Source organism: Primulina eburnea, chromosome 3 (genome assembly GCF_022965805.1).
Source record: "Primulina eburnea isolate SZY01 chromosome 3, ASM2296580v1, whole genome shotgun sequence".
Classification (NCBI taxonomy): Eukaryota; Viridiplantae; Streptophyta; class Magnoliopsida; order Lamiales; family Gesneriaceae; genus Primulina; species Primulina eburnea.
In genome coordinates, this window is record NC_133103.1 from 9,502,512 (window position 1) to 9,526,827 (window position 24,316).

The 24,316-nt window shown below is 34.4% G+C and overlaps 5 protein-coding genes and 2 long non-coding RNA genes across 8 annotated transcripts in view; 4 read left to right on the forward strand and 3 right to left on the reverse strand.

The window, feature by feature from the left end:
* LOC140826135 (pyruvate kinase 1, cytosolic-like) overlaps positions 1-12,617 on the reverse strand; it is a 102,162-nt gene extending 89,545 nt beyond the window's left edge. The window contains exon 1 of the mRNA XM_073188285.1: positions 12,603-12,617. The gene's annotated coding sequence lies outside the window, so the exon portion shown is untranslated. The remainder of the gene's footprint in view (positions 1-12,602) is intronic.
* Positions 74-4,306, forward strand: LOC140826133 (glutamate receptor 2.1-like). Its single transcript, XM_073188282.1, has 5 exons — positions 74-369; positions 1,002-2,341; positions 2,478-2,790; positions 2,875-3,281; positions 3,384-4,306. The coding sequence occupies exons 1-5, from the start codon at positions 96-98 to the stop codon at positions 4,122-4,124; spliced, it is 3,075 nt and encodes a 1,024-aa protein (XP_073044383.1). The 5' UTR covers positions 74-95; the 3' UTR covers positions 4,125-4,306.
* LOC140826134 (BTB/POZ domain-containing protein At5g03250-like) lies at positions 6,263-8,539 on the reverse strand. The gene is made up of 4 exons (XM_073188283.1): positions 8,412-8,539; positions 8,252-8,321; positions 6,939-8,150; positions 6,263-6,857 (listed from the first exon to the last, which is right to left on the reverse strand). Exons 1-4 carry the CDS (start codon positions 8,471-8,473, stop codon positions 6,339-6,341), a joined length of 1,863 nt encoding a protein of 620 aa, XP_073044384.1. The 5' UTR covers positions 8,474-8,539; the 3' UTR covers positions 6,263-6,338.
* A 1,727-nt stretch (positions 12,618-14,344) lies between the features above and the next one.
* Positions 14,345-17,236, forward strand: LOC140826137 (gamma-tocopherol methyltransferase, chloroplastic). Of its 2 annotated transcripts, none has more exons than XM_073188287.1 (6): positions 14,345-14,871; positions 15,548-15,717; positions 15,849-15,953; positions 16,052-16,255; positions 16,796-16,898; positions 16,991-17,236. In XM_073188287.1, exons 1-6 carry the CDS (start codon positions 14,493-14,495, stop codon positions 17,095-17,097), a joined length of 1,068 nt encoding a protein of 355 aa, XP_073044388.1. In that variant the 5' UTR covers positions 14,345-14,492; the 3' UTR covers positions 17,098-17,236. The 2 variants fall into 2 exon arrangements, with proteins under 2 accessions (XP_073044388.1, XP_073044387.1); XM_073188286.1 differs by having other exon boundaries at positions 14,349-14,871; positions 15,536-15,717.
* A 3,591-nt stretch (positions 17,237-20,827) lies between these two features.
* LOC140826140 (uncharacterized) lies at positions 20,828-22,230 on the forward strand. The gene is made up of 3 exons (XR_012116790.1): positions 20,828-20,943; positions 21,176-21,405; positions 22,091-22,230. It is a non-coding gene; the product is annotated as an uncharacterized lncRNA (long non-coding RNA).
* Positions 21,447-24,134, reverse strand: LOC140826138 (putative serine/threonine-protein kinase). The gene is given in 6 exon segments (XM_073188289.1): positions 21,447-22,454; positions 22,568-22,718; positions 22,837-23,074; positions 23,343-23,559; positions 23,656-23,664; positions 23,666-24,134. Coding segments are annotated over 6 exon segments (1,149 nt in total). The 5' UTR covers positions 23,882-24,134; the 3' UTR covers positions 21,447-22,136.
* On the forward strand, positions 22,317-22,998 carry LOC140826139 (uncharacterized). The gene is made up of 2 exons (XR_012116789.1): positions 22,317-22,463; positions 22,601-22,998. It is a non-coding gene; the product is annotated as an uncharacterized lncRNA (long non-coding RNA).
* Positions 24,135-24,316: the final 182 nt, after the last annotated feature.

Below are 24,316 nucleotides of genomic sequence, written 5' to 3' on the forward strand. Positions count from 1 at the left end.
AGACGAAATATTTATATTCAATAAACAAGCATTTAATTTAATTATCAACTATATATACAAACCATCTTCATTAGCTCTCCCCTCAACTTAGTAAAATGAAGAAAGAACCATGCAGCCATATTATCTTTTTTCGTCTACTCTTCTTCTTTTTTGTGTGCTTAATGGCGAAAACGGCCTTGCCACAGGCGTCCCCGATCGGCATAAAAGTGGGCGTAATATTGGACATGGATGATTATATTGGAGTCATGGGGTTGAATTGTGTTACAATGGCACTTGAGGGCTTTTATGCTAAAAACAGACATTACAAGACAAGGCTTGTTCTCAACGTTAGGAACTCCAAGGGAGATGTAATTGGGGCAGCTGCAGCAGGTACTTAACAATTAACCCTTTTCACATACATACATACCATGATCAGATGAACAATAAGTGCTAAAATTTATTGATCTATAAGAAAAATGAATGATTTTATACACAATTCTCATATTGGAGGCATGCTTAACGGTCGTGTTGAGCCACCAAAGCAGGTTTTGTTACCTTTGATTGCGTGTAAACACAAGGGTTAATTCGTTTTGTAAGTTGGATTGTTTTTACTTTCGGTCACGTAGGTCTGTAAAAGTTTAATTTTAGTACAAATTAGCCTTTGTTTTCACTTTTAGTCTTTTTGTTGTTGTTGTAAAACTGACGTACACATCAAGAAAATCTGACATCACATTTGGTTGAAATATGAATCTTAGTGATAAAAATCGATACCCTCTGCTCTGAATGTGGTCTTCTCTTTCAAAATCCTTGGGCTTACGTTCCAGAGTTTCCTTGTTTACACTGATGATATTCCCATATTCTTCGGAGAAGTTAAGTCCCGTGTGCTGAAATAGAACTTAATGTTCAAAAAGTTAGTTTGTGCTTATGTAATGAAATATAAAACTGAAGTGCCAAAGAAATTATACTCGATTACCAAATTTACCATTGTCTAAAAACAAAATTTCCTTGGTGGCGAAATGCAGCTCTAGACCTACTGAAGAATGTTGAAGTGCAAGCCATCATAGGCCCCATGTACTCCACGCAGGCAAGCTTCTTAATTGCTCTTGGACACAAAGCTCAAGTTCCCATCATCACATTTTCAGCAACAAGCCCTTCTCTTTCGTCGACACGAAGTCCATATTTCATACGTGCAACACTCGACGACTCTTCACAAGTGCAGGCCATAGGTGCACTCATTAAAGCATTCGGATGGCGAGAAATTGTGCCTATATACGAGGACAATGAGTTCGGAAAAGGGATTATGCCATATTTGAGCGATGCCATGGAACAGGCGAATGCCCACATCCCTTATAGAAGTGTCATTGCATCACTAGAAACAGATGATCGGATTCTTCTAGAGCTTTACAAGCTCATGTCAATGCGAACTAGAGTTTTCATTGTCCACATGCGGAACATTCTCGGTTCTCGACTATTCGTTAAAGCAAAACAACTAGGGATGATGAGTGAAGAGTACACATGGATTATAACTGATGGCATGACATATGAATTAAATTCAATGGATCCATCTGCCGTAGAATTTATGCTAGGAGTCATAGGAGTACAACCTTACATCATGAGAACAGAAGAGCTCGATAACTTTACAAGCGGATACAAGGAAAAGTTTCAGCAGAAAAATCTACGGGTTCGTAGCCAAGATCCAAACATTTTTGGATTGTGGGCTCATGACTCGGCCATTGCTCTAGCCATGGCAGCTGAAGAAGCATTAATCACCAAGGCTACATTTGTAAAGGCAAATGTTTCAAGAAACTCTACTGATATTGAAGCCTTCGGGGTCTCAAATGCTGGACCAAAGCTCATTCAGGCATTATCAAGAACCACATTCACAGGCCTAGCTGGAAAGTTTCAATTAGCTGATGGGCAACTCCAATCACCTCCTTATGAAATAGTCAATGTGGTTGGCCGTGAATTTCGGGTCGTAGGATACTGGATGAAAGAATATGGTATTATCAGAGAACTTAAGCGCACAGATGCTGAAACCAAAACATACTCCATTTCCAAGTCCAACTTAGGTTCCATTAAATGGCCAGGTGACAAAACATATCCATCCAAAGGTTGGGTGATTCCAACAAGTGGGAAGAAATTGAAAGTTGGAGTGCCAGTAAAGATTGGTTTCAGTGAGTTCGTTCGTGTTACTTGGAATCCTGATAATTCAACTATAGTGGAAGGATTCTCCATAGATGTTTTTGATGCAGTAATGGCAGCCCTCCCATATGGAGTACCATATGAATACGTTCCATTCGCAACTTTTGACCACAAGAGGGCTGGTACTTACAATGATCTGAGTTATCAAGTGTACCTTGGAGTGAGCATCTTTTCTCATGCTTCCAAATTTGCAAGTACAAAGACAAACGTGTTGTATTTCGAGCAAGATGCAAAATCTACTACTTAAAATGAAAGAAGTTGTATATATGGCTAACCTTTTTTTTGTCAATGAACAGAATTATGATGCAGTCGCCGGAGATGTAACCATTTTAGCAAATAGGTCACAGTATGTTGATTTCACACTCCCGTATTTAGCTTCTGGTGTTTCAATGGTCGTACCGATAAAAGACGATAAGAGCAAAAATGCGTGGGTATTTGTAAAGCCTTTGACTTGGGAACTTTGGTTGACAAGCTTTTGCTCATTTGTTTTCATTGGGGTGTTGATATGGATCCTAGAACACCGAATAAATGAAGATTTCAGGGGCCCTAAATGGCACCAAGTTGGCATGATATTCTGGTTTGCTTTTTCAACCACGGTCTTTGCTCAGAGTAAAGCCAATTCTCATCCTTTAAATTGTATGTTTTATAATATGCAGGTCTAATACCGACCATCCACATTGTTTTTTTTTTCAGAGGAGAGTGTTATAAACAACTTGTCTAGGTTTGTGCTGATTATATGGTTCTTGGTGGTTCTTATACTAACACAGAGCTACACCGCAAGTCTTACGTCCATGCTAACGATTCAACAACTGCAGCCTACCGTTACCGATATTAGCGTGCTTCTTGAGAACAAGGATTATGTGGGATATAGTAATACTTCATTTATATATGGACTTCTTAAAAAGATGAATTTTGACGAGTCTAGACTTGTGCCATTTAACACTCCATGGGAAATGGATCAACTCCTCTCCAAAGGGAGTGGAAATGGCGGCATAGCTGCTGCATTTCATGAGATCCCATATCTAGAGGTGTTCCTTTCATATTACTGTTCAAAATACATGATGGTGGATTCCACATATAAGGCTAATGGTTTTGGCTTTGTAGGTGTCCTTTTTCTCCTCATCCTTCTTTCACCAATTTCAGTCTAAAAAAAACTTGAATCACACCTCATTGATTTTGAATTCTCTGTTTCTTTCATTCAGGTCTTCCCAATCGGTTCTCCTCTAGTGCGCGATGTTTCAAAAGCAATATTAAATGTCACCGAAAGCAAAACGATGGTAGAGTTGGAACGAAAGTGGTTTGGAGATAAGACCAAGTGTCCAGATCCCAGTAGCTTAAATTCGCCCAAGAGTCTTGGGCTCAGAAGCTTTTGGGGGCTCTTTTTAATAGTTGGGATAGTGGGACTTCTGGCCTTTACAATCTTTGTACTGAAGTTCTTGCATGAACACTGGCATGTCATACAACGTTCTGATCCCGACTCCACGATACGTAGCAAGGTGGCCGAGTTACTTCAAAGGTTCAACAACAGAGATCTCACATGTCACACTTTCAAGAACATGAAATTGGTTGAGAAAGATAATGGATGTGGGGGCAATTATGTGGACAGGTCAATCTATTCATCTCCTCAAACTTATCAAAATAGTCCATCAAATTTCTCGCTGGGCTGTCCAGATACTAACTGCCCACCAAGTCCGATTTTCTCGAGTCCCGAGGGGCAGTACTTTAGTTTTCAACGAGATCAGGCGAGGTCAATCGAGAACGAAGATTTCTCAAGTCCCACAGAGCATAACCAAAGTTTTCACATGCAGCATGGAAGCTTGATGGAGAATGCTGTAATGAATCCAGCCATTGAATTGTCTCAAGTAAACAAGCAGGAAATTGAGATTGCAAGGCTAGACGAAATCGATCAGATTACCTCAAACCCTGCAGAGGCAATCCACTGAACTTGACATGGTGTTAGTTATTCAGTAAAATGGTGAGAATGGGATTTTGTACTTCATTGTTGACGTATATTACTTTAATTTTTAGAATAATTTTTGGTGATGCATTACTTTAACATTTTAGAAAAGATCTCAGCAACTTCAATTATTTTTGCTTATACTTAAATATTCATCCAGAAATTTTACAAGTGTAACAAAGATAAAATCTTTGTCATGGTATCATATGGACATAATTGGAGTGAAATATATAAGCATTTTCGTTTGATCAGAACTGGTAACCATAGACAAAGTTAGTTCATCTCCGCGCAAAAGATCTTTTAAAAACACAAAACAGGCTGCAATGTTTTATGGGACAAAACTTGCAGTTCTGAAAATCTACACTCTTCAAGAAGTATTCTATGAAGCTCGATTATCTGTTCATCTAAAGAGAAAATTTCTCCGCATAGAACACAAGTGCTTCAACTATATTTTCTGGCCTCATTCCTCCTGCTTCAACAGCTTGTTGAAAGATCTCGGCCTGAGATGTGTACTAGCACATATCCTATTCCGTAAAACCGTAACCATTGCTCTCCAGTCATCACACCGTGTTATGAAGAGAAGAAAAAAGGGAATAAACACATCTGGAGGAGCACAAAAAAGGAGAAAAACAAGCCATTCCAAGAAAATCCAACGGTGACACCAGCACTTTAGTTAGTTTTTTGTATAGGATATAAAAAAGGAAGGGAACTTGATTGAAATGGTATTTATTCGGTTAAAGTAATAAGAACTTCTCTGAAACTCGCTCTAAATTTTTGAGTCTCTTCTTCTCCATTTCTTGAGGAGGCTAGCTACCTCGAATCAGTTACCTGACACACCGACTTTGGATCCAGAAAAGCCTTCATCGCCAATGAGTTTATGCATCTCGATACAATGTGAAGCTCCTCTGCATGAGGCAAAACTTCTTCACAGGTACCAAGAGCATTCATCGTGTCGGTACAGTTGCCAAAAACTTCGACAAGAAACACCTCGGTCGGACTTTTTCGAACCGACTCAAAAAGCTCACCGACATACTCGGTTCGTTTACACTAGAGTTACTAATTAATTTAATTGTTATTTCTTAAATAAGTGTACTGTACAGATCATAGGCAGAACTTGTACAATATTTGATATTTGATATACTTTTTTCGTCACATATTTCCATTATTTTCATGTTATGCTATAAATTAATACCTAAAGGGAAAAAATAACGGAAAGATGGAAACTCATGGCTAGTGTATTTTTACGATAGGTTTTTGTTTTATGATTAATATTTTATAATAATGTAAAACTGATATTTCTTAATTGAAGTACATAAGTTGCATTTGGATTTATGCATTTAAAACTAAGGTATCAATAATTATTAAAAATCCATTAGTTTGTTTGGGTAAATCAATTAGGAGGAAGTTTGAATCTTCCAGTTGAAATGCAACCTCGTATAATATGTTTGTCAAAGGTACACTGAATTGGTTCCAAGTTCCATTCCACACACTAAATTGAACATCATAATAGTTAAAGATATTGCACATATGATCGTATTCTTGTTCATTTGATTCCCATGGAACCTTCGTTGTCATATATAACTCTTTTGATTAGGCCATTTGATGCATTCATTCGGAAAACATAAAAAAGGAATTCTATGTCGTTCGTGTAGGAGTAAAATCTTGAATGAAAGAACCTTAGAAACTCACAAGCTATATTCGCGCATCTTGATTGCTTAAATTCGCATCGCTGGTGTTTCTAAGAGTACATCCCTTGCCATGAAGATTCACTTCGATGGTGTTTCTAAGAGTACATAGACTAAGGAATGCTTAAATTCACAAGCTATATTCGCGCATCCATTCAACTCTTGCACCTGGAAATACAGTATTCGGGACTATAGCTTCATGGCAAGGGATGTACTCTTAGAAACACCAGCGATGAAACTATGTTTTGAATCGATTAGACCAGATAAACTGCATAGAACGATGGAGATAATCATTGTTTCCTAAAACGATTCACATTGGATGTGTGTAGATATAACAGCTACATGAATGTAACAGTGAAAAGTGACAACATTTTGCTGGGATAAATTTAGCAGCAAATGAAAACAAATTGGGAAGTAAAGTTATGAGAGAGGAAAAAAATTGGTGAACCAAAATATGTGTTGTTAATGTTGCTGACAAACAAGAAAGAACAAACAAACTTGGCAGCATTCAAACGTCAACATCCTGGACCCTCGGCATGGTTATTCGCATGATACTGATCCTCCTTCACGAATGGTGGTTCCGCCTTAATGCTGCAATGCTTGGATGACTTCGAATTGCATGGATGAGATCTTCTCTTGCAAAAAAAGCTCCAACCTCTCTTTGCCTTAACCAGCTTGTGAAACTCCTCCCGCATGCTTTGGCACTCCTTCTCAAGATCAGAAATGCGTTCCTTCATATCTTCCGCGCACGATACTCTGCCACGGGAGACAACCCTTTGGTGGCAACCGCCATTCTTGGAGGCTGAGACAACAGAACTTGGGTTCTGAGAGTTCTCAAGATTGTCCGAAACAAAGAACCAGCCAGAAATTGATGTCCTTAACCTCAGTTGTTCGAAGAACAAGACTTGAACGATCACTCGAAGGGGCAGCCTCTCATTTTGTGCAGCATGAGTGCTAGCCTCCAATGAAAGCTTTTGGCAATTCATCAGCCGGCAGATTTGTTCTCTTTCCGAGTCTGTCAGCCAAGGATGTGCCTGATCATTATACTTATCTAGTAAGCATACAGAGGGAACAAATATTTGTAACTTGAAAGAAGGGACGCAGAAAAATATTACCTTAAGATATATGTCGATGGCACGATAAATACCATCAGAAATCGGTCTGGCATAATCAGGAACTGCGGCAGCAAGGGATTGAAACTTCGGGAGCTTCAAATTAACATCTGGTGCCACATCGGCCAAATATGCATCCACAAGATTAGCCACCATCGTAATCGATGCCAAAGAATGAGTCCCGTCCATTATCTGACTTTCTTCAACAATACATGGAGAAGCAGAAGCCGAAGCCTGTTCCATTGACATGAAATGACCAAGAATCCTACTAAAACAGTCCATATCATACATGGTTTCCATGGAATAGCCCATATTTGGTATCAATAGATCTTCGAGTGCCGCTTGGTCTAGTTGCAAACCTACTCTTCTCTCCAGATTTTCTCGGCAAGATGGACTCGATTGCAAGACCATAGCTGTGTGGAGCAGCCTAAGAAGGAATCTAGTATGTACGACTCCTTTCTGATTTGGAAGTAACTCCACTATCTCTTCAAGCAGTGTCCTTTGATCTGCCTCAGAAGGGACAGAGATCGTCGAGCCAGAGTTCAAGTTCTTGAAGCTCGATTGCCTGTTCATCTGAGGAACATATTTTTTCGCATAGAACACAATAGCTCCGGCTATATTTTCAGGCCTCATTCCTCCTGCTTCAACAGCTTGGACCAACCGTTTATAAAGATGCAAACTCAGAAAAGAAACATCCTCGTACCACCAATCATCACTCATGGGCTGAGGCTTTGTGCTAGTACATATCCCATTCCACAATACCGTACCTGTCGCTCTCCCGGCCTCACTACAACCAGCGGCGGGCCAATTGAACAACTTCGGATCTGCACAAGCCTTCATCGCCAACGAGTTTATGCATCTCGATACAATGTGAAGCTCCTCTGCATGAGGTAAAACTTCTTCACAGGTTTCAAGAGCGTTTATCGTGTCGGTCCAACTGCCCAAAACCTCAATAAGAAACGCCTCAGTCTGTGCAATGAGATTCCCATCTCCGTACTCTTCATTCATTTGAAGATACTCGGCTGCACACCGGAGAGACACCACATTCATCGACGTGAGTTCTATTTTAACACCGTAGCAAAATTTCGCTACTAGCTCAAAAGCTTTAGCGCCTCCAGGTAGCTGAGTAAGTTGAAAGAGACAGGTAGAACCATCGGCACTCGTTAGTTCTCCGATAAGCTTCTCGAGTAGCGCACTTCGTGACAACAGAGGAAACTGTAAGATATGAAATATCAATACAAAACTTCACAACAAAAATTAAAGAACCTGAATTGGTAAAAATCAAGCATACTAGAAATTCAGAGATGCACACGCACCTTGTGAAGATGAAAGGACATCTCCCCGACTTCGACCGTAACATCGCTTTGGAGACCAGATGTGCAATGCCTGAATTTGACATATATCATCAATCAATACAGAAACATACGACAGAGAAGATATACAACTCCAGCAATATTTTTTTCCCTTTGTGATTACCAAGTTTGGCCATCGCGATGAAAAGCTTCCGATTTAGAGCCCAGCAGCTTCATGCACGCCATTGATTCTGGATCAATCTCTAAGAAACACCGGAGGGAGTAGAATAAATATACCAAAACAAGTGAAGAGGTTTTGGTTTTATCTGGGTTGGCCGAGTCTTTGGGATAAAGTGAAGAAGAGTTATCCAACTGTCTTCACTCGCCTTCATTTTCTCCATAGTGTAGATTCAGTCTTTAGTTACTGGATTAGGTCTAAGGCAACGTTTGGAACATGCAAAGTTGCATGATAAACAATATGGAAACCATGATGATCATACTTACGTGTGCGTGTAAGTTCAAAAATTTGTTGGTAAACTGAGTTTAACTTTAATAAATAGTATAGATATATCATTTATCAGAAAGAAAATTAAGTTGAGAAAATTTATATATAAAAAAAAATGAGTTAATACTCAGTTGCAATTTTTATTGAATATAATCACCTTATTTATAAAGAATGAGTCAATACTCATATTAACTTATTTCTATTATCAAGTAACATATGTGATAATTTCATACTTAGTCTATTAATTAATAATTAAAAATAATTAATCACATTTTATGGTTATACTTTATGCTTTTGATTTTTTTACCTTATTTTTCATTAAAATGTATAATTATGCCATATTTCGTTCTATTTCATTTTTTTAAAAAAAAAATTATTTCATTCTATATACATATAAATGTGTGGATTGTATACTTATTTCTATTATCAAGTAATGTGACAATTTCACACTTAATCTAATAATAATAATTAATATTAATTAACCACATATTATGGCTATGGTTTTATGTTTTTGACTTTTTTTCTTATCTGCTTTTCATTATAATATTTAATTATGTCATATTTCATTTTTTTAAAAAAATTATTTTATTCTATATACACATAAATGTGTGGATGATAGAAAAGTTTTCCAATTATAAACGAGCGTGGAAGAAATAAAGTTGAGTTATATTCATAATGAAATAAGACATTATAAAGTATATAGAATTTTAAATTTATACATTCAATAAATGTGTATATCATTACATATGTTGATTTATTTATTATTTTAAAATTATATTTAACAAGAAATTAATAATCAATGATGTAATTTATAAAAGATCAATTCTGATATAAAATTAGTTATCTATGATATAAATTTCTAAAAACAAAAGGCAAAAAAATTATGTAGGTGTTTAAATATTATTTAAATGGAATATTATGAGTTATATTTTACTATCAATAATATTATTTCATTAGTTTTGATATTATTTTGATGAGTTAGTCACGATATTTTAAATTGATAATTATTTATCCTTAGTGTTCTTAATTTATGTAAATTATGATTTATGCATTGATAACGTCCATAATTTGTATTTTTAGTTTATTATACTTTATACATGGTGTTTGGATATATATTTTTTAACAATTCGTTTCAGTTCATTTAGTTCTATATATTGTGCTAATTAAAATTTATTATATAACATAAAATTAACAGCTTGAATTTTAATTTTGCGAAAAATTCAAAATTAAATTATATAAGTTCTTAATTTATTTATTTGCCTAATATAAAAAAAGATATTAAACTCAAATAATAACAAAATAAGTCAAATTATTTTTTTAGAAAAACAAAATTTTAATTTTTATCATATAATTGATATTTACGTGCATCGCACGTGTTTCATGCCAGTACCTATAAAAGTATGGATAATTATTTGTTATCAATAATTATGAATGTTAATATATTAATAATACATAAAATATGAATATCTTAGAAGAATTCAAATAGTTTAGCTAAGAAATTTAAAGATTTTAGTATAAATTTTGTTTAAAAAATTATGTATCAAACAAATTTATAAATTCAATAAACAAAAGGTAAAAAGTTTTGTAGGTGGTTAAATAAATTATCTATGATATAAAATTCTAAAAGCAAAAGGTAAAAAGTTTTGTAGGTGGTTAAATATTTTTAAATTAAATATTATGAGTTATAGTTTACTACTAATATTATTATTTCATTAGTTTTGATAATATTTTGATGAGACGAAAGTTATATTCTACTATAAAAAATAATATATGACCTAGAATTCTAAAAACAAAAGGTAAAAAGTTATGTAGGAGGTTAAATATTTTTAAATTAAATATTATGAGGTATAGTTTACTATTAATAGTTTTGATAATATTTGATGAGACGAAAGTTATTTTCTGCTATAAAAAATAATACACGACATTATCTTTATATTAAAAATAAATTATAATGATCATCGATTAACATCTGTTAAAGTTCTAGAGCTTAGATATTTTAGCATCTTTTTTTATTTTGAAATCAAACTAACTAATTCAACAAATACGGGAAAAAAATATTTTTTTATGCAAGTTCATTTTTTTGGTTATATTTCAAATTTTTATGTGAAAATCATACCAATAGTAAAAAATTTATATTTAATAATTATTCTATGAGTTTATTAGATTTTATTTGATATTTATCATATAATCTTATTTAAATGTGTATTTCATTACATATGTTGATTTATTTATTTTTCAAAATTATATTCAACAAGAAATTAATAATCATCGATATAGTTTATAAAAGATAGATTCTGATATAAAATTAATTATTTATGATATATATTCTAAAAACAAAAGTAAAAAAATTATGTAGGTGTTTAAATATTATTTAAATGAAATATTATGATTTATATTTTACTATCAATATTATTATTTCATTAATTTTGATGTTGTTTTGATGAGTTGGTCACAATATTTTAAATTGATAATTATTTATCGTTAGTGTGCTTAATTTATATAAATTATGAGTTATATATTGATAAAGTCCATAATTTGATTGATTTTTAGTTTATTATGTCTTATACTTGGGGTTTGGATATAGTTTTTTAAAAAGTTTGTTTCAGTTCATTTGGTTCTATATATTATGTTAATTATAATTTCTTATATATATATATATATATATATATATATATATATATATATCATAAAATTAACAAATTGAATTTTAATTTGGCAAAAAATTCGAAAATAAATTATATAAGTTTTTAATTAATTTATTCGTCTAATATAACAAGAGATTAAACTCAAATAAATAACAAAATGAGTCATAATATTTTTTTTAGAAAATCAATGTTTTTTATTTTTATCATATAATTGTTATTTACGTACATCGCACGTGCTTCATGCTAGTCGTCTAAAACATCACAAGCCCCAACTTCAATGATATGTCATCTCCCCAGATGAAATCTTTCATCATTGGCTTTATGCAGTCCAATAAACCCTGCAAAGACTAAAATTCCACTCACCAACTGTGACTTGACACTAGAGCTGAATTAACTTTAGAACAAATCATAGTGAGAATATTCGACACATTCTCTCTTTTGGTTTCTAGGAGTGCGACAAAAGAAACAACCGGATACCTCGATTTGTTTCTTTTTAGTTGGACCACCTCAGCCTCTCTACTTTTCTTCTTTTACTTCCATTGTCCTTAGAGGACAATTATATATAATTGACCTTAAACTGACTGGAATGTTCAGGAAGAAAAATCAAAACCACATGCACGATCAAATCCACACATAGCTCTAACTTTAGTGCCAAAGTGCGGGTAAATCCATCACGAGATATCTAACACATCATTATTATTTAGTCTTTGGACGGAAATATTAATTTGTAAGTGATACTCTCGGTGTAGCGATATAATATTGACAATTAATCATGACGAACAATTAGTCTATCTTTGGACCAACTAATTGGCACATGGAAACCATATAATTTGTCTCCAATTCATTACCACATGTGTTTATATAATTTAAAATTGTGACTCGATTGTTTTTGCAACCGGGGATTGTGTCACGGCATTAAGTTATATATATATATATATATCCATGTGGAAAGTGTAAGTTTAGAATGGACGTGAGGGAGTGAAACCCTCAATTTTGTGGCATAATTCTATGCCAACATTTAAGTGGTAAACCGTGTAAAAAATCCTCCATTCCTTTTATCATTTCATCCACTCCAAAATTTTGCCCACTTACAACAAATTATGTACCTTTCAATTCATCAAACGCCCCATATTTCACTCTACATCACACTTCCCAAATTCAATCCCCCTCTATAAATTTGCTCATTCTCTCAAAAATCCAATACAATTTGAAAACCCTAATTTTCATTGAGAATAAAATTTCGCTAGCATTCATTTATCGAATACTTTCTCATCTCTCTTTCTTCCAAGAGTAAGGAGGAAAGAGAGCCTCAATTCATCCCAACAAGTCGTTACTTGCTCTTATCTTGATGTCTGTTCAGACTTCAGGTACTTGCGTTTTTTTCGGAAAAAATGGCGAAGAACACTACTCCGAAGTTGAATTCTTGGATGACAGTAGCTCCACATTGTGTCATATATCCCTTAAAGGCCTCCAATACACCAGAGTTAGAGACGATTTTGGAGGATATCAACGAGGAAGAAGCCAATGGCACGTGACATTTTGACCTATGTGTAGTTAGTTATATTTGATAGTGTTTTTTTATGACGATGGAACAAAGCACAGCTACCATTCGATATGCATTGGGTTAACCACTGAGCCAATGCAGTAGCTTCACTACAAAAAAAACAGGGATTTCGTCACGTTTTATAGTTTAATATTATTTTTGTAGCTCGATTTTTATTCTAGTCATGATTTCCTACACGTTTTTTCTTCCTTTGATATGAGCCAATTTTCTTACAATATAATCTCTTGGAAGCCTTCAAGAATTGGGGTTATGCTTAAATTAACCTTGCTCATGTATTCATGAACAATTATTTGGAACTCTTGAATTTCGGGAGAAGTGGTTATGTTTGGGAATTTATTGAATACAAGAGAGAATAAGGGGAGAAATGAAGAAGAGTGGGTCTAATGTGAGACCGTCTCACGGATCTTAATCCGTGAGACGGGTCAATTCTACCCATATTCATAATTAAAGTAATATTCTTAGCATAAAAAGTAATACTTTTTAATAGATGACCAAAATAAAAGACTCGTCTCATAAATATGACCTGTGTGACCGTCTCACACAAGTTATTGCCAATGAAGAAAATGAATTCGATTCCTCCACGCTAAAATGTAGAGGTTCTTTGTAGACACCAATAAAATAATCTTTCTAATGGAATGAAAACGGTGACTAGAATTTCAAGATCCCACAATTTTGATAGAGTATTTTGTTAGTTTTCCATTTGAGATTTATAGTTAGGATATTTCCAAACGATAGTTCAATGATCCTTAAGAGACACGTAGTGGGAAAAGAAGCATGTAAGTTTCCACAAATGAAAATTATGAGAAAAATTTAATTGTAATAAAATGATTTGGGGTACGACTTATTTTCAAAATAGACGTCATAATTCAAATAGAAATAAAATGTAATCAAATTGCTCTTGAGTAATAAAATGTTTAATACTGCTCAACTTTTAATATTTCATAATTCAAATATCATTAAAATAATTATAATTTATCTGATATCAGCAACCCGACAAATTATTACATGACATGATGGCTACAATAATAATAAAAAATATTTCTTTCACAAAATAATTAAAACCAAATATATGCCACAATCTTCGAGACTATACTGGAAGATTTATTTTCCGAAAATGTGATAAAATATTGATACCTTTTGACGTGTGGACTGTGGTGCCGTTACATTATTAATACTAATAATAAAGCAAAAGTCTTTAAAAAAATTACCTTTTGGTATTAAAAAAAAATGTTTTTTTTCTCAGTTATCAATTTTAAATTGTGTATTATACTTTATATATTATTTATTGAATTGTTGGTTAAATTTTCATATTCAAAATTTAAATATATATAAAAATAATATAAATCTTGTCGGGTTTCTATATTTGCGCGCTTTCGAATCCTCTAATGATTTATATAATTAGAAAATGTGAAGAAATTGTTCTACCATTATCCATTCCGACGAAGACGGTTTTCCCATCTCCTATTATCGAGGAGATCCATAACCAATCATTATCTCATCTTCTCCGAAATTGCTTTTTCGTTAGATTTTGAATTCTAATCAGACTCGAAAATGGGTAGCTGTGCAGATTGCAGCACGTGGATGTATGGCGGGCAGCTGACGAATCGTTGCCCACCATTGTACACGAGCAGCTCCCATATAGTGGTCCTGAAATTCGCGGGGCTAGTTGGTTACAATAGGAAGATATCATCGCTGAAGATTGGCGGCAGGAAGCGGAGGAGAATGATCGTGAACGCGGCGGCGGCGACGGAGAAGCTGCAGAAGGGGATAGCGGAGTTGTACGACGAGTCTTCGGGAATCTGGGAGGACATATGGGGGGACCACATGCATCACGGATTCTACGACCCGGGATCCGACGTATCGGAATCGGACCACCGGTTGGCTCAAATCCGGATGATCGAGGAGTCCCTGCGCTTCGCCTCAGTTTCGGGTCAGTAGAGCAATTTTGTATAAAGTGAAAGAATGGCACAATGTTTTAATTTGCATATTTTAAGTGTTCATGAAATATATATGAATTTTCACTAATTTATTTTGATTGAGGAGAATTTTTTTTATTTGGTTGAAGAATGATCTTTTAATTGTCAAAATAAAATAAAAATATAATATCATATTTTAATTTAATCCAAATTCAAGTTGTATTTTCCACGGCACACCATCTTATCACTACAAATCTACAATATATTATTTGATTGAATATTTACATAAATAATTATATACATATTATATATAGGTCGAGTTTTTTCACATTTTAAGTCGAATTTGGATCGAGCTTTTCATATTTGAGTTGAGCATGGGTCGAATTTTTTATATTTGAGTCAAGTTTTTCATATTTAAGTCAAGTTGTTCACATTTGTGTGGAGTTTTGAGTTGTAATTTTATGTCTGAGTTGAGTTTGAGGTGGAATTTTTATATTGATTGATTTAAGTTTTTTTTTATGAACAAAATAGTAAAATTAGGATGGCCTCTTTTTTTCGATTTAGAAATTAATTGACTCCAAATTACCTCATTTCCCTTATTTTGAGCTTATGTTCGCTTTCTTGGCTATCGTTTCATTGATTTATCTGTACTTGGTGGGGTGGTGGGAAAATTTGCAGATGATTCAGCAGATAATTCATTGCAAAAACCAAGAAAAATCGTTGATGTGGGATGTGGAATAGGAGGCAGTTCAAGGTACTTGGCAAGAAAATATGAGGCCGAATGCCGAGGCATCACCCTTAGCCCTGTGCAGGCACAGAGGGCTCAAGCACTTGCGGCTGCACAAGGATTAGTTGGCAAGGCACATAAAGCATTTCAATTTTCTCGCTACCTTTTTTAAGAATTTGTGTAGAATTTTCAAGCTATGAAAGAACATGTTTAATTTTGGTAGAGCTCCTTGTGATCAATAAACAAGAAAAAAATTTATTTCAGGTTTCATTTCAAGTTGCGGATGCGTTGAATCAGCCATTTCCAGATGGCAAATTCGATTTGGTTTGGTCCATGGAGAGTGGAGAACATATGCCCGACAAAGCAAAGGTTCTTTCTGTTCTTTTTGACCATCTGTTTTACTGCAGATTCGGGTATTTCCCATTTATAAGTGACTGATTTGTTTGTGATTTTGCTATGGTGCGTAGTTCGTTCATGAGCTTGCTCGGGTGGCTGCCCCTGGAGGAACCATAATCATAATCACATGGTGTCACAGGGATCTGTCTCCTTCGGAAGAATCCCTGACTCCACAGGAGACTGCACTACTAAACAAGATATGTGATGCTTACTACCTCCCGGCATGGTTCTCTATTGCTGATTACATAAAATTACTTCAATCCCTCTCCCTCGAGGTGATCTCCAGTCCTCCCTTAATGAGCCACGTTATTATTGTCACGAGAAATTTAATTTCGGCTTTTGATCTATCAACATATATACTCGGAATAATAGTCATAATATGATCTTCTGAGTTGTCTATTTTTTTATTTGGTCGTGTAAGTATTCAAATCTAAGATTTTTATTATATAAGTTGGGTTGTATTTTGGTTTTCAGTCCTTTTTTGATGGAGTGTTGACGTGTCACCTGACATATCAGTATTTCTCGACGTCACAACAGTATTTTCCTTTGCTTACCAAAAGTTTGAACCTTCGCCCCTTGACTCTGATAATATGATGAAATTGTCTGTCCCATGTTCGAGCTCTTGGAGCTGACACAGTCAATAGTTTTATATTCTGACATGGCTATTGAATGAAGAAGTTCGGCTCTGCCGCTTAAAAAGTAAAATAGTTGATCATTCAAGAAAACTGGGCTAAACTTTGATTTTTTATGCATGTATATTTCAATTTGAGAGGTAAGATATGCCCTAAATCTTGATCCTTGAAACTTATTTGCAGGATATTAAGGCTGCAGACTGGACTGAGTTTGTTGCTCCATTCTGGCCAGCGGTGATAAGATCAGCATTGACATGGAGAGGCATAACTTCTTTGTTAAGAAGCGGTAACTCAAAATTTTATTCTCATTCTGGATCCAATAACTATGCATTTGTTGTGTCTTAATCTGCAAAAGTTTCGCGCCTATCTTCTTGACAGGGTGGAAGACGATGAAGGGAGCGTTGGCCATGCCGTTGATGGTGGAAGGATACAAGAAGGGCCTGATCAAATTCGCCATTATCACTTGTCGAAAACCGGCATCATAAGAGCAATATAACAAAATCTTTGCTACCTTTACCATTATTTGCACTGAAAAATTAATAATTATCTTTATTATTTAAAGAGAAAATTGCAATATTCGTCCTTAAGCAGCCATGTTTTGGTTTTAGTAATACAGTTTGTCGATGTTTGGTTTTCTCTAATAACTTGATTTTATTTTTTTTAGTCTTTTTTTCGGCCGAAACCTTTAGATCTGCCCAATATTTATTATTTGACATTGACACTCTCCAGCATGGTTTATGTGAAGAGAATAAAACATACATTATACACAATAAAAATATATTTAATCACAAACAAAAGAGAAACGAAAAGCTTTTTACCTCTCATTTTTTAAATACTTGGTACCATTTTGACTTCTTTGTTTTTTTGTTTAGATTTATTGTAATATGTGTAATATAGGTTAATTCTTGCAACATGAGTTACGTCGAAGATCGTCAAAGACAACTAAGCAATATGCGGTGATTAATTGGCTTATGTCCAAAAAATGACCAAAACCTGAAAAAATTCAAGTTATTATATTAAAATCAAATGTTATCGAGTTATAAAACTAAAACTTAAAACATGAAAATTTCCAGCATACAAACTAAAATTACAATTTTTTCTTATTTGAACATTAACGTTTGTTTATAAAGAGTAGTTGCAATTTTATAGTCATGAAGCTATGATTTCAGTGGGTACTGGAACCACCGGCTTGAAGGGTTTGGCTTCCCCAACCCAGAATCGTGACAGACCAATTTCCAGCACTAGTGGTTTCGGTTCCAGATAAAATTTTGCAGGGATGTAAACGAATCAAACCGTTTGTGAGCTATTCGAAGCTCGATTCGATAAAAGCTTGTTTGAGCTCGTTTAATGAGGCTCGTTAAGATAAACAAACCAAACTCAAGCTTTAAAGTATTCGGCTCGTTAGCTCGTGAACATGTTTGTTGGTAAGTTCATGACTAATTTTTTAGATGAAAAATGATAGTTTTGATATTTGATTTATTGATTTTGCATATTATTTATGAAATATATAGAAAAATCTATTAAATTTATTTATTATAATAAATTTACAAATTTTAATAAGAATAATATATTTTTTTTTAAATATATAATTTATTTTTTAATTAATTTAATGAAAATTTAAATGTATAAATCATATTTATTAAGTCTGTTTAGGCTCGATAAAGGCTTGAATAAGTTCGTGAGCCATGCATATATTCGTTAAGTAAAGCTCGAGCTCGGCTCGATTATAAACGAACCAAGCTCAATCATTCAAGAGTTCGGCTCGGCTCGACTCGATTACGTCCTTAAAATTTTGGTTCCTGAATCTTGTACCAATTGCCCCGTGAACCGGATCGTTGACCTTAGTGTGATTCTGGTCAGATTCTCTTCAGCATTGAACTAAAGATGCTTATCATACTATATCAATTCGGACCGGTCCGACTTAATCTGATTCAATATGTGGCTGGTTTGATCGCTTTTGGATTGAACCGGATCCGGCATCAATATCAAAACAGATTGAATTGCTTGAAAATAGATCCGAAAGCATTTTAATCCAATTTTCTATTACTTTGTTTCATAAATGACCTTTTTATTATATATAATGGTTGGAAAAAAATATTGATTTCATTTATGTTTTTTTGGATTGAGCTATTCAATCCCGTAAACTACAGGCCTGTATCCTGAGCCCATCTGAATTGGCCTATGTTAAATCTATGAGTGGGTCTTATATGACCGTCTCACGGATCTTAATCTGTGAGATGAGTCAACTTTACCGATATTCACAATAAAAAGTAATATTCTTAGCATAAAAAGTAATACTTTTTCGGCAAAAACTTGTATGAGACGGTCTCACGGGTCGTATTTGTGAACGGATCTCTTATTTGGATCATCAATGAAAAAGTATTACTTTTTATGCTAAGAGTATTACTTTTTATTGTGAATATGGGTAGGGTTGACCCGTCTCACGGATTAAGATCCGTGAGACGGTCTCACATGAGACTAACTCTACTTTTTCATGGATGACCCAAATAAGAGATTCGTCTCACAAATACGATCCGTGAGATCGTCTCACACAAGTTTTTACCAAAATCTAGAAAACAAGAATCCCGATGTCTCCCATACAAAAACTTCCGAATCAGACACATACAAGGGGAAAGGAACATTGCTTTTGAGTGCTGGATAAGAATCCAAATAAGGTCACGCATAAGTTTCCAACAAAAAGTACGAAATGTTTTGGTTTCACGTGAACATATTATAATTAAAAATGGGGAAGTTCCAAAAATAATTTCCTTCAAAAATTGCTTCTTTGGTTATGAATTTACCAAAAAAGATGAAGTCAGTCTTGTAAATCACCTTTTATTGCCCCAATATCGTATTTAACTAATCAGATGTTGAAAATTCCTTATAATAAGATGACTTATAATCTTGTCGTACCAATTTTAAAATTTTCCTATTGAAAGAACTCCAAAGATACAATCAATATTTGAAAGGGAAGTATAGAAGGCCATGGCCATTATTGAATATGAAATATGAGGAAGAGGAAATGACAAAATTTCAAAAGGTATCCAAGTCAAAAGTTTAATTATTTTTATCACGAAAATCATCAATATTGTTTAATGCATGCAAAGTATATTTAATTTCATGTTTACGACTAAGCCCATAGCCTTAAATGACTTTTAATTTGATATGGATTGGTGTCAACTTTCTATGTGCGTAGAATTTAAACATGATCTATCGTTTACATTCTTGTAACGTTAATATATTTAAAATGCATTATTATGATAAATACAAAATAGTATCAAATTCAAGGTATCTAATATCACCTACTCCATTTAGTACATGAGCAAGGTCTCTGGTCTGACGGTCTCACGGATTTTTATCTGTGAGACGTGTCAATCATACTCATATTCATAATAAAAAGTAATACCCTTAGGCTATGTTTGGTGTGTAGGACTGGATAACTAATTGGATTGATGCCAAAACTTAAGATAATGATATATAATGTGTAGTGATTAAGAATGTTTTGTTTGGTAAGATTTTAATGAGTATGATAAATTTTTCATTTTTTGTTGTTGAGATAAAAATACCCTAAATTAACATTGATGATAATTTAGTATATAAAATGATATTTGTAGCAATGTTTTCAAAATCTTAAAATTTTATAAAATTTTAAATTATAGATTATGTATTTATCTGAAAATTTATTTTTTAATAAAAATTAATATTATTTTGCATTTTATCTCATTTTTTTCTCTATTTTTTAAGCGCAGGGATGATATGTGGATTTCTAATTATGTTTTTCTCTAGTTTTTAAATTTTATTTAGTTTCATCATGAAATTATTTATGTGATGTGAGTGCAAATAAAAAAATATAAACCATCAATTGCGGGTAAAATGGTAATTTACTTTATATTTTAGGAATTGGATTATCAATCTTCCCAAAACAATGAGATGTCTTTTCACCCAAATAGGTTTTTTTTCTGATGACCTTCTTGATTAATTGCACCAATAAAAAATGAGACAAACATGAGTTTAACAATATATCATTTGTTTATCACTCATACCAAACATACCCTTAACATAAAAAATAATATTTTTTCATGGATAACCAAAATAAGATACTCGTTTCACAAAATACGATCTATGAGATCGTCTTACACAAGTTTTTGCTTTAGTACATTATAGTAATAATAAGCTTACTCTATGCTATACCGGGAGTGATATACTCATGGTTCATTTTTTACACAAACTATCCTATAGTAATAGCCGTCAATTCCCAGTATCAGTCATAGCTGAAGAAGTTCTGCCTTTTTAGGCTTCTTCGGTTATATTGTTAATGGAAACATCAAAAGGTATGTTTTGGGATTAAAATATGGAAAGCTGGCCAATCGCCCCCCTCGTTTACGTAGCTTACTATATGTATATTAATCTTTTTAATTAAAAAAATCATTTTCGCCACCCTAAAGTTGAAATTCTGGCTCCGTCCCTGATTGGTTGTTCCATAAACCATGGTTAAGATGCTATAAAGGCATTTTTGACGATTTTTTTAAGACCCGAAATCCAATTCGAAAAAATAAATATTAGAGCATCCGCGGGTGGAGCTTCCTTGTTAGTGATGGGGCCTTTTGGTGCCTACATTGTGATAAAAGATGGAACAAGAAATGATGGTTACAGGTGAAGTGAATTAGCTTTATACATTGCTGCCAACTCAAAAGCTTCTTGTTTTTCTTTTTGACGGGAAAAGTGACTGATAACAAAAAATTCATATGGGCCCCTAATTTTTATGCTGTTTATTCCAACACCTATATCTCCGGGTAACCATTTTCATTTATCTATATTGATACATTTCCTATAGTCCTATCTCATTAAAATTGTCCAAGTATAAGCTAGTTCGGATTTGATTCATGGAGTCGTCGTCTTTGTATATTTTGACGATTGAATTATCCGTTCACGTATGAAGTTACCAAGTTCGCTGTGCCTGGCTCCTTGTATGCCATTCGTGGAGTCCATCGAAGGGCGGTGGCCTTTGCGAATGGCTTGCCAGGAGCTATGCAAGCGTTGTTAGTAATTTTCAGTAATAATTTCTCCCTGTTCTGTTTTATACAGTTTGAGTTAGATTTTTCTTTGAACTGAGCAATATTGTTTCACAAATAGGAACCATTCACTAGTTCTTATCGAGGGTAAAGTTTAAGCGATAGGAGTAACTAGTTGCTCGTGTTATTTTGTGTATTGCCTGTGTAGAACAACAATTGAGAAATGATGGTCTTTGAGCTCTACTGTTATACGATCTTGATCCGATACGATTTCTTGAATTCGTTCGTAGAGATAAGTTGCTTTGATCTTTAGAACCGTGAGGAAGAGCTTTTAAAAGAATTCATAGAATGTTTCTATACGAATTTCTACTCGGAAAAAATATTATATAATCAACGGTTAAATAACTCAATCAACACATTTGAAAACCTTATGTACCTCAATACCTATACTAATTTACATTGCCAGAATCTTCAGCTCCAAGATTATGCTGGTGCGTCTAAGAAATCGAGCATCATCGTGCTGGAAAACTTCCTGTACTGATGGATGCTGATGAAGAAGAAGAAGAAGAATGTGACGAATGCTTCTGCTGTATCTTAACATCCATAAGATCAACTATGCGCCCAGGCCGGGATATCTCGATGTTTTCAGTATCAGTCTCATTTTTCAACATCTTGATAGCAGTGGACATGGTAGGCCTGAGCCTGGTAGTCTCTTGCACACAAAGCAAGCCAACTTTCAAAAACCGAACCGCTTCTTTTTCGGGGAAATCTCTGTTTAACACCGAATCCACCAGCTCAACAAGGTTCTTGGCATTATGCAGTTCCCATGCCTGCAACAGGTATATACGTAAACATAAATATGTGTGTGAAAGAGTCTCATTTCCTCAGTTTCTGCTAAGGATTAAAGTTCGTACAGGATTGAATTTTGATTATGTCTTGGTACCTTGTCCACTAGATACTGCTCCCCATGTTGCAGGTGGTAATCCACAACAGGATGGCCACTGACTATTTCCAGCAGCAGTACTCCAAAGCTATAAACGTCCGATTTTCGGGTAAGACGACCACTGTGGGCATACTCTGGTGATAGATACCCTCTTTTACAGATTCCAAAAAAAAAAGGAACCCGTCAGCAACAAAACTCGAATAAGTAATCGAATCTGATTCAAGAAGAAACATCCCAATATATAGTATCTAATTTCAGTTCCTACTCACAATGTGCCAGCAACACGGGTACTAATGTGCGATAAGTCGTCCCTAAACAGCCGAGCCAAGCCGAAATCGGCGAGTTTTGGTGTGAAATTCTGATCGAGAAGTATATTACTGCCCTTGATATCCCGATGCACAATATGAGGATTGATTACTTCGTGCAGGTAACATAGTCCTTCCGCAGTACCTAAGGTAACACGTTTTCTCAATTCCCATGTAAATTTAATCCTGTTCTTCTCAGTCCCTATATTCATCAAGAAAACATAGATGAATGAACCTCATCTGAGTAGATACAAGTCCCAATTCCACACAAAAATTAAGAACGAAGCGATAGGAGTTCGACATATATACTAGGATAATACATACATATATACACGTGCAAAAAAATTCTATTATTTAGCGTTTGACATAAGAGGATTTAGCAATGATTCGAAAACACAGGTATATATATAGATTATCACCACATCTCATATTCATCCCCAGAAAACAGCGGAAGGGATACGACTTTATACCGAGAAATGTATGGTTGAGGCTGTTATTTTCCATATAATCATATACCAGAAGCCTTTGAGCTCCTTCTACACAACACCCTTTGAGAGTAACAAGATTCTCATGTCTTAAATCAGACAATGCAGCTATCTCAGATACAAACTCCCTCTCCCCACGCATTGATTCCACTTCCACTGACAAAACCTTAACGGCCACGAACTTGTCACCTATAAACCGCCCCTGTAGATTTTCACACAGTTGACTTTGAGGATTCACCACTTACAAGACTGGGAAACGATAGTAATATTCGATATCATTGTTAATATTTATCATTACCTTGTAAACATGAACCGAACCCACCTTGCCCAATCTTGTTCTTGAATCCCCGAGTGGCAGCTTTGAGTTCATCGTAAGAAAACACACGTAGATTTGGGCTTCGGATTGTTTGACTTCGAACATCTTGATCTTCTTCCTCTTCTTTATCATCTTCTCCATTACAATTCATTACCGAAAGAGGAGCGGGATGAAAACAATCCCAAAAAGAAGAAACGAGCTGTTTCATGATCCGATTGTTTTTTTCCCTTCTTACGTTGATTTTTTTGCCGAGACTTCTGTAAAGCTTGGTCTTGATTTGTGGATTTTCTTGATGGGATTGCGATTATAATAAGATTTTAATATTATAGATATGAATTATGTAAAAGATGATCGGACCATCGGGGGACGGAGGAAAGTAGGAAAATGATGGAATATGGATAGTTTATTTTTATTGTAGATTTATAGCCAACCCCCGTTGAATTCGACTTTAAGATGGAAAATTCGAGAATCTATATTCATACACGGATACAATATTTTCGAATTTCAAATAGGTTATTTTGTATTTTAACATGAAAATATGAGTTTATTAACTATTACGAAATTATAATCTGTGTGTATTATATTGATGTATTTATATTGCACGTGCATGTTCGCCAGATGATGTAATTTCTTTCTTACATCC

Bases quoted from the DNA above. Each gene is read 5' to 3' on its own strand.
- LOC140826134 (XM_073188283.1), bottom strand. From the start codon at position 8,473: ATGGCGTGCATGAAGCTGCTGGGCTCTAAATCGGAAGCTTTTCATCGC. The intron at 8,322-8,411 runs GTAATCACAAAG...TGTCAAATTCAG, and splicing joins CATCGCGATGGCCAAACTTG to GCATTGCACATCTGGTCTCC. The intron at 6,858-6,938 runs GTAATATTTTTC...TATAATGATCAG, and splicing joins CCATCGACATATATCTTAAG to GCACATCCTTGGCTGACAGA.
- LOC140826137 (XM_073188286.1), top strand. From the start codon at position 14,493: ATGGGTAGCTGTGCAGATTGCAGCACGTGGATGTATGGCGGGCAGCTG. The intron at 15,954-16,051 runs GTTCTTTCTGTT...TATGGTGCGTAG, and splicing joins ATATGCCCGACAAAGCAAAG to TTCGTTCATGAGCTTGCTCG. The intron at 16,256-16,795 runs GTGATCTCCAGT...ACTTATTTGCAG, and splicing joins TTCAATCCCTCTCCCTCGAG to GATATTAAGGCTGCAGACTG.
- LOC140826133 (XM_073188282.1), top strand. From the start codon at position 96: ATGAAGAAAGAACCATGCAGCCATATTATCTTTTTTCGTCTACTCTTC. The intron at 370-1,001 runs GTACTTAACAAT...GGCGAAATGCAG, and splicing joins AATTGGGGCAGCTGCAGCAG to CTCTAGACCTACTGAAGAAT. The intron at 2,791-2,874 runs GTAAAGCCAATT...TTTTTTTTTCAG, and splicing joins AACCACGGTCTTTGCTCAGA to AGGAGAGTGTTATAAACAAC.